Raw genomic sequence first — 9,208 nt, 5'->3', positions numbered from 1 at the left:
CAAAAAATTGTAAGATTTAAAATTCAACTAACAATACATATACTGCCCCATGCGACATTGCTTTGTCCCTACATATATGTTGGGCTTCTTAGAAACATAAGAGGTTATAATCAATCTTAATTTTAAAAATAAATAATATTCTTTGATTGTTTATTGGTCAGAGAATTTACCTTAAATACAAGTTAAAAATAGATTATTTGAATTTTATTTTTGAAAAATGAGATAAACCTTGTAATTTATTGACACCAATATTTAATTTGAAGTATTGGGTTTAGTATTAACAAATGGTGGAGAGCCAAAATCCTGCCGTATCGACCACTTTACGGCATTGTTATAAGAGATTATAACATAAAAATATCTAATATCGACCGGTCAATGAACCCAAAAACTAAGTTGTCATAGTGGTCATGGTGTGCAATTTCATTACACTAGCTTTATTGTGCTCTTGATGGATTGAAAAATAACTATGCACAAATTTGCTCTTGAACTTGCTAGTGCATTTACTGTGCCATTTAAGAGAGAAGGAGAGGATCCATGGTCTATTTTCCATCTTACATCCTTATTTTCTTTTGCATATTTTGTTCAATATTTAATTCTCTCGCTAAAAATAATGGTTTTAGTGTTGAACTCATTCATCGTGATTCCTATAAATCTTCGTTCTACAATTCCGCCCAAACTAAATCCCAACAGGTTATCAACGCTGTACATCGTTCTATCAATCGTGACAATCATATGAATAAAAAATTTCCCCCACTGCAAACAAAAATGAGTCATCTTTAATTCGTGATTCTGATGGCGAATATCTCATGAGTTATTAAATCGGGACCCCACCATTTAAGGTCTATAGTATTTTTGATACAGGTAGTAACATAATGTGGCTTCAATGCAAACCTTGTAATATATGTTACAACCAAACCTCTCCTATATTTAATCCTTCAAAATCTTCAAGTTACAAAAATATTCCATGTTCTTCTAGAACATGTAAATCTGTGGAAGATACTACTTGTTCTTCTGATAAAGATACATGTGAATATACTGTTGACTATGGTCATGGAACAAAGACAAAAGGAGCTCTTAGTATGGAGACTCTTACATTGAGTTCTACCTCAGCCTCTATTGTCTCGTTTTCTAAAATTATGATAGGATGTGGACATGCAAATACTTTATCCTATGAGTATAAAGGTCCAAGCTCTGGTGTAATTGGCTTTGGTAAGGGTCATATGTCAATTGTAAAACAATTAGGATCTTCAATTGAAGAAAAATTCTCGTATTTTTTAATTGATAAGTATAGTAGCAAGTCTAATATAACAAGCAAACTCAATTTTGGAGATGCAGCTATTGTTACGGGTGATGACGTTGTTTCAACTCCTATGGTCGAAATAATAGAAAACCACCAAGAAGACTATTACAACCTAAATTTAAAAGCATTTAATATGGGAAATAAAAGAATAAAATATAGAGGGTTTAAACCTAAAGGAACAAATGCCTCTACGCAAAATGTCGTCATTGACACTGGTACACCTGTAACTATGCTTCCACGTTATTTTTGCCATAGATTGGAATCGGTGGTGAAAAAAGTGGTAAAATTAAAAAGATTTCAAGATGATACTGGTACGTATAACCTTTGTTATAATACCACATCCCAACAATCAAATTTTCCTATAATTACTGTTCATTTTAGTGGCGCATATATAAAGTTGGATTATAAGGGTGCATTTGAGGGATTAAATGTCTTGCTTTTCGCCCCAAAAAAAATTATGGATTAGGCATCTTTGGAAATATGGCACAGTGGAACTACTTGGTTGGATATCACCTTACAAAAAAAATTATCTCGTTCAAACTTACGGATTGTTCAAAGTATTGAATGGATGTAGACATCGTTACATAAATTATTTGATAAATTGATAATGAGATTGTTTTTTATTTCTTATCTGTTTAAGAAAATTTTCAATTGTTTTATTTTAAAGTATATATTTTGACATTTTGAATTATGTACATTACTAATAAGTCGTTTTTACAATTTCGCACCATATACTTAGGAAATTTATACAAACTTTTTTCTTTGGGTTTATATATTTCAAGGATTAAAATTATAATTTTATAGGAATATTATTTCAAGACACATTATTATCAAAAAAAATATTTTATCTTTGTGTTTGATAAATAATTCTAATTTTTAGAAATATTCATAATATATATTTTATTTAAAAATTTGAATTAAAAATATTTAAATTAATAAATGTGGAAAGTTATCCGTGCTTACCTCTAGGTTTATATTCCTATAAATTTATTTATTTATTTTGGCTATTTATCTTTTTTATATTTATATTCCTATTTATTTATTTGTTTTGGCTATTTTTCTTTTTTAGGGTTATATTCCTATTTATTTATTTATTTTTTCTATTTTTCATTTTTATTCTTCTATAAAATTTGATTTTATTAAAAAATAAAAATAAAAACATCCTATCTCCACCAATACATACTAAAACAAAATCGAATGATATTATGCAACTTAGATAATATCAATGTTCATAACTTAATATATCAATCGTAACAAAAATAAATACAATATATTAAGAGTTAAGACTCATTGACGTTAAGGATGTGTTTGATCGGCTAAAAAAAAGGATCTGATAACATAATTTTAGTTGTATAAAATTGTTTTGCTTTGATTTTGAAAACTAATCACGGAATAAATTTTTTTTTTAATCAACGAAGATTGAATTAATTCAAAAAGCAAAGGATTATAAGACGATTGCTCGGATCCAGCCATCACATAAGACAACAAGGGAATAAAATAAAAAAACTTAAAATGCCATCAACTCAGTTATATGTATCCTAAGTTTCTTGCTATACCAGCCCATATAAACAATCATTACGAAATTTCCACTCATCATAGACAGTCTCTGCAGTAGCTAGCTTCAGGATGGATGATCTTCATCCTTTACCATTAGTATTCTTGCTCAACCATAACAATTCCACGTCTCAAGATTGCGGGATGTGACTAACCTGAATCCAAACAAGGATCTTGGCCCAAATACAAATTGGTTCAGGACACACAAAAAGGAGATGATTAATAGATTCCTCTTCCCGATTACATAGACAGCACCTGTTATCAGCAACCATACCAAACTTGAAGAGGCGTTGTCTCGTGGCCAATCTACCATGACAAGCAAGCCACGTAGTCATCAGGGCCCTCGGTCTAGCAGCATTATGACGGAACATATTCTTCCAAATAACTTGTAAAGCATCATTACACATCGCCTTGTATACAGCTTTCATCTTAAATTTACTACTAAGTAGCATAGTATCCCACACCTGTTGAATATCATTTAGTATGGCTCTCTGTTAGAAAATTGCTTTCATAATCCAAGAATTATGGCTTTGATGCTTATATTCACCAGATCCCCATGTTTCAAGTAATATGTGTGTATCCATGCTTATGTTTATCATGGAACAATTTTGTATTAATGTTAACTAATAAATTTTTCCAATATTTAATAAAATTGTTTTTTAAAACAAAGACACCCAGTATTGTTAGTTAAAATTACGAGGTTAAAGGTAGTGCACTGTGTAAAAAAAATTACGTTGTCATCTAATAAAAACAAATCGTTTTGCCATGTCATATAAACTTTTTTAAAATTATAATATGATTTATCCTGATTCATGATCATGATTAGTTGACAGTGTAAACAAGTACAAGCGTCTCTTTAAATTGACCACTGGTGACAAGATGAACACAATTACATTAAAAAATTTCTGAAGTGGACTGTGTTTGTTATCACACACTAGAAAACAGATTAAATTTGATGGAGGGTCTAATTAGATATCTTAAAATTAAGTAAACATGACATAAATTTTAAACATCATTTCGATATAATAAATAATTTCAAATTTATATATTATTTTAAAGGCAATAATTAAAAGACATCAATCTTTATTTATTTCTGGTCGATAATATGAATTTTCTTTAGGGTGTATGAGAATTGATAAAATCAATATTCCAAGTGATGGCAACATGTGTTGGATTGTGAAGGTGTGTGTCTGTGATGTAATTAAACTGTAGTAGTAAACCTATGAGCCCTTTTATTTTCAGCCAAAAGATGAAAGTATAACAATTTAATTACAAGAAGCTGATGAACAAAGAAAAGACCCAAAATTACTTATATGATAACCATTAGCTAGAGATACCATGGTTACATAGATGAAGCTTTAACAAAACAATAAAATCAGTACTATAGATAGTATTATAGAGAAAGTAACTTATAGAGGGTGGATGTTTAAACACCTTAGGAGACATATAGCTAATCTTTTGATGTAGAGCAGATTGCTCCTTGTCGACTTAGTGGGCTGAAACCGTGAGTTCGCCTTGTTATCCTTGCTTTTTTGAATTAATATATTCCATTTGATTAAAAAAAAAAAAGGGTAAGAATTGAATTCATTCAAGGACACTTCTTGCCAATAATGAATTTGAAAGTCATCAAATCCCAAATGTTACAATTTTTTCCCTTCAATGTATATTCAACAAGATAGTATTCTAGAACAAGCAAATAGCTTTCAATTTGGTAATTCACCAAGTATGAAAATGTTTTCAGCAGCTTTTATTTTTATTATATATTTTTAGTTAGTGAAATTATATCCTACAACTCCTTCCTATTACATATTTTGAGTGTTAACCAAAATATTGGTTGGTTCCATATTAACAAAATTGAATAAAATTATTATCAAGCAATATGAGTTCCGTCTAACAAATTTTAGTCAAGTTATTCTATGTAAGACACAAAACCATTCACTTTCCTCACTTAGTTGTCAAAACTGAGTGTAGTTTTTATTCATCAGGTAGTCCAAACATTTCATTTTTAAATTCCATATTTTACATTGTTCATTATTCACATATTAAAGTTTTGTTATTATTATTATTATTATCATTATTATTATTATTATTATTATTATTATTATTATTATTATTATTATTATTATTATTATTATTATTATTATTATTATTATTATTATTATATCTCACTTCATGCATAATAAATAATAAATTAATATGGCACCAAGAATTAATAAGGTTTATTAAAATACTTCTTTAATATTACATAAGATAACACATTATTTAATTACATTATTATGGAAAATGATAATATTATTTTCAGAAGAGGCCGTGGTCGCTAGGATGGAAGCAGTGGCGGTAGGGAATGCAGCGGCGGATGTGGCAGTAGGGAGGCAGCGGCACCACCACCCCCACCCCGCAAGGTGAGTTGCGGCAGGGACAGTCTTAACACATCTTGAAAAATAATAATTTTCATTGAACAACTTACTATTAAATAAGATTTTCTTATTACATCTTGAAAATCATAATACTCCTAATTATTATCATTTTCAACCGGGACTGGGGTGGTGGAAACGACGGCCAGGAAAGGCGGAGGTGGTGTGGCAGAAGGTTAGGAGTGGCAGCACCACACAAGGTGGGTTGCGGCAGGGACAGTTCTTCCCACAGTTTGTAAGAAGCACGTCTTCAGCAGTGGTGGTGGTTGAAGTAACAAGAAAAAGAACAACGAAAAAAGTAAAAGCTTTCATGAGAGGATGAAAGATTGAAGGTAATGGATGATGGTAATTATAGAGAAGGGAATTGATGTTTGGATGTAGGGAAGTTTACCACAAGGTGGATGAACACAGTTAGGTTGCATTGAGGAACAACCATGTGGACAAAACCACAAGAACAACAAAAGACTTTTTATAATAATTGTAGAAAGAAGTTTTGAAGATGGAATGTGAAGCATTGAAAGGAAGGGGATATTTATAGATGGAATGTGAAGTTTGGCAAAGAAATTAGGTAAACATATAAGGCATGGACAAATTTCAACCGATTGATTCAACCCGGATAATTCTTTGTAATTTTTGTAAAAATAATTCGGATTTAATCGGATGTCGAATTAATTCAGTTGCATAATTTGAATAATATAGAGTTGATTCGGTCGGACTCAAATGATTATTTTGATTATTTTAAAAATCAAACCTGACCAAACTCAACTAATAATTTTATCAATAATAAAAATATAATCTTATTTTATACTTTTTCGATAATTTTTTTTAAAATTAAATAATAAATGTTATTGAGTTTTATAAGAAATAATTTTTATGGATTTAATTTAATAAATATTAACTCGTTTAAATCCATCCGATTTATCTCATAAATCGATTTAATTGAATTCGTCAAAAATCAAAATTTTATCGGTCGAAATTAGACTTTTAAAATAAAATTACGATTTGCATCGGATTTAAGTTTTGAGCCCGATGTCGATCCATATCGACCGATTTTTTAGCCCTAACCTCATATGGGAAATGGATTCCAAATTTGATTCCAATTCACTGTAATGTAAACAATAATTTCTCGGATTCCGATTCACTTCAATTTAAGCTATAATTTCAAAATTCACAGGATGTTTATCAAAAGAAGGAAGACAAAATTATTGGCCCCCCATAGGTACAACTTACCTTTTAAGTGAAAGATCAAAATCCATGCTGCTTGTTGCGCAGGATAAGGCAAGGTGCGCGCAGGATAAGGGCCTTAGATAATCTTCACTCTGGTACTGTATTATTTTGGACAGAAATATTTTCTACTTTCCTTTTGGACACTCTATTTTAATTATTAATTTAGTTTGTAACTTAATAGGTAACTATCACTCTCTTACTTAGGGGGTAAATCCAAACCAAACCGGAATCCAAACCAAACCATAGTGTTTGGGTTAGGTATTTTTTCAGTTCGGGCAAGAAACGAACCAAACCAATGAAATCCAATGTCAATTGGTTCGGGTATCGGATTTTCAATTTTCTACCCGCAAACCCAACTCAAACCAACCATAATTAACTATCATGAAAATTACTACCTAACATTTAACTTCAACAAAAAAAAGTGAAATCTGGTATATGGACAAATTATATTATTTTAATTTGTTATTAGAAATTTGTTAGTGTATTGTGGTAATTGAACATAGTGTTAAGAAACACATTCATTATCATACTAACTCAAATAACTAATTATATATTCAAAACCTTTTAGGTTAGATATTTTTTAATCTAATATGGAAAAATTGTTAATCTAATATTTACAATTGAACACAATTAATACTATATTTTTTATATTATTAAGAAAAATTAATTTCCATAAATAAATTATTTTATTCAAATATTTTTGTATTTTTTTATCTACCCGATCAATCCAATCCAAATCAACCCGTTGTTTCTTGGTTCAGTTCGGTTTGGATTTTATCGAAAAAATTTACAAATCTAATCCAAACCAATCCATATAATTTTAATCGGTTTGGGTATCAGATTCTCTCAAAACCGAATCAAACCGACCCACAAACACCCCTACTCTTACTTGTCTTTTATATTGGAGTCTCTCTAATTATAGACACATAATGATTAAATAAATATTTAGTTTTGATTAAATTTACATTTGGGATTCATGGCATTCATTAACATATTTTTTAATTTATTTATTTATGACAAAATATAACCCATCTATCAATTTGTATGTCAGCTGTTTAGTTGAGTCGATAGCTATCGATACTGTTAAGATAGATATGTTTCCGATTTTAATTCGATTATATGTAAATAATTTCGAATGATAATAAAAAAAAATTACAACAACTTATTTAACAATTAAATAAGACATTTATAAGTTGGTTCATAAGTGAATTATTTTTCTTTTATAGCAAAAGTTTACTACTAATAAAAATGTTATAATTAGCATAATTTGGTCATGTTAACGTGGCTTTATAATCTTTACGAATTATTTATATATTCCTTATCTTCAAGCCTTAGATTAACATTTTTTTTAAATCACTCTTACATGTTCAAAGCAAATTACATGTTCAAAGCAAAGTAGTCCGTAAAAAATTTATATAGAATGACACTTTTTATTTTATAAATTGATTTTCTAAAAATGAATTAATCCAAAATCTAATTCTATTATGGTTTTATGAGCCAATTGATTCAGATCATTCATTGTTTATATGCACATCAAACTTAATAGTTTTAGGCGCAAGAGGGTGTATTAAAAAAAATCTAATCTAATATATCAATAACACTACAGGAAAATTGACTTTTCGTGACACTCATAATCCGTCACTAAAAGTCAAATATCTGTAGGTAGAAATATAAAAAACTTTTAGTGACACCTCCTTTTGGCGTCAACTTTAAGGGGGTGTGGTGTGATGCTAAACTGATTGTCACTATAACTTTTAGTGACAGACAATATAAAACGTTTGTCACTATAGCTTATACTAGTTTAATATGTAGCAAAAGTTATACATACGACTTTGTGGGTGTCACTAAAGCTTATAAAAATATAATTTTAATATTTTTAAAATTTATTTTTTAATATTATTATTATTAAAATAAAATTATCCACTAAAAATACTTTACAATACATTCTCAACTATGACAAAACTAAATAACTTAATCTAAACATTTATGCAAATTTTTATTAAATTCAAACATTAAGATTCATTTCATATAATGTAAATAAGAACTACTTACAAAAAAATATATTATATACTTAAAATTTTACAATTGAACTTTTCATGTTCTTATTTTTTAGATTCTTACAATCTGGACTTAGCAATTTCTATCATAGACTCACCAAGCAAGTCACCATAACCAACAATTCTTGAAGCATGTCTCCAAAGCTCACTCAAAAATAATAATCCTTGTTGAAACATAATGGACACCTAAATGTTGAGGCACGAGACTCTTGGCACTCTCAAAAATCTGAGGCCAAGGCTCCCTCTTGAAGTCAACTACTCCCCTCAAAATTGCCAAAGCAACCTCTTGTTCAGTCTCTGAAATCAAAAACCAATCCAAAAATCTTAGCACACAAAAATAATCAGTTAACTAGTAAGTATGATTATATATGATTATCAACACTCATAATTTATTGCAATTTCCATCAACTCGTCGCTAAAACCACTTGAAAATTAATACTTACCAAATTACCAAAATGAAAGCCAGCATTTAAATTAGTACTTACCAAATTACTGGCTTTCTCTGAATAATACCAAATGGATTAGCAAGTTGAATTACGCTGTCGATGTTAAACTCAGTCTCCTGTTACATATACAAGCAGAGAAGACAGCATAAAGACAAAAATGTAAACAGAGAAGTAATTGTTGAATTTGAACTTGAACTTTAACTTGCCTTA

The 9,208-nt window shown here is 29.3% G+C and overlaps 1 protein-coding gene across 1 annotated transcript; it reads left to right on the top strand.

The window, feature by feature from the left end:
* Positions 1-872: 872 nt before the first annotated feature.
* LOC131651434 (aspartic proteinase CDR1-like) lies at positions 873-1,766 on the top strand. Its single transcript, XM_058921100.1, has one exon. It carries the CDS (start codon positions 873-875, stop codon positions 1,764-1,766), a length of 894 nt encoding a protein of 297 aa, XP_058777083.1.
* The last annotated feature ends 7,442 nt before the right edge of the window (positions 1,767-9,208 follow it).

Source organism: Vicia villosa, linkage group LG2, assembly GCF_029867415.1.
Source record: "Vicia villosa cultivar HV-30 ecotype Madison, WI linkage group LG2, Vvil1.0, whole genome shotgun sequence".
NCBI classification, from domain to species: Eukaryota; Viridiplantae; Streptophyta; class Magnoliopsida; order Fabales; family Fabaceae; genus Vicia; species Vicia villosa.
This window is presented reverse-complemented; position numbering and strand designations above follow the sequence as displayed.

Bases quoted from the DNA above. Each gene is read 5' to 3' on its own strand.
- LOC131651434 (XM_058921100.1), top strand. From the start codon at position 873: ATGTGGCTTCAATGCAAACCTTGTAATATATGTTACAACCAAACCTCT.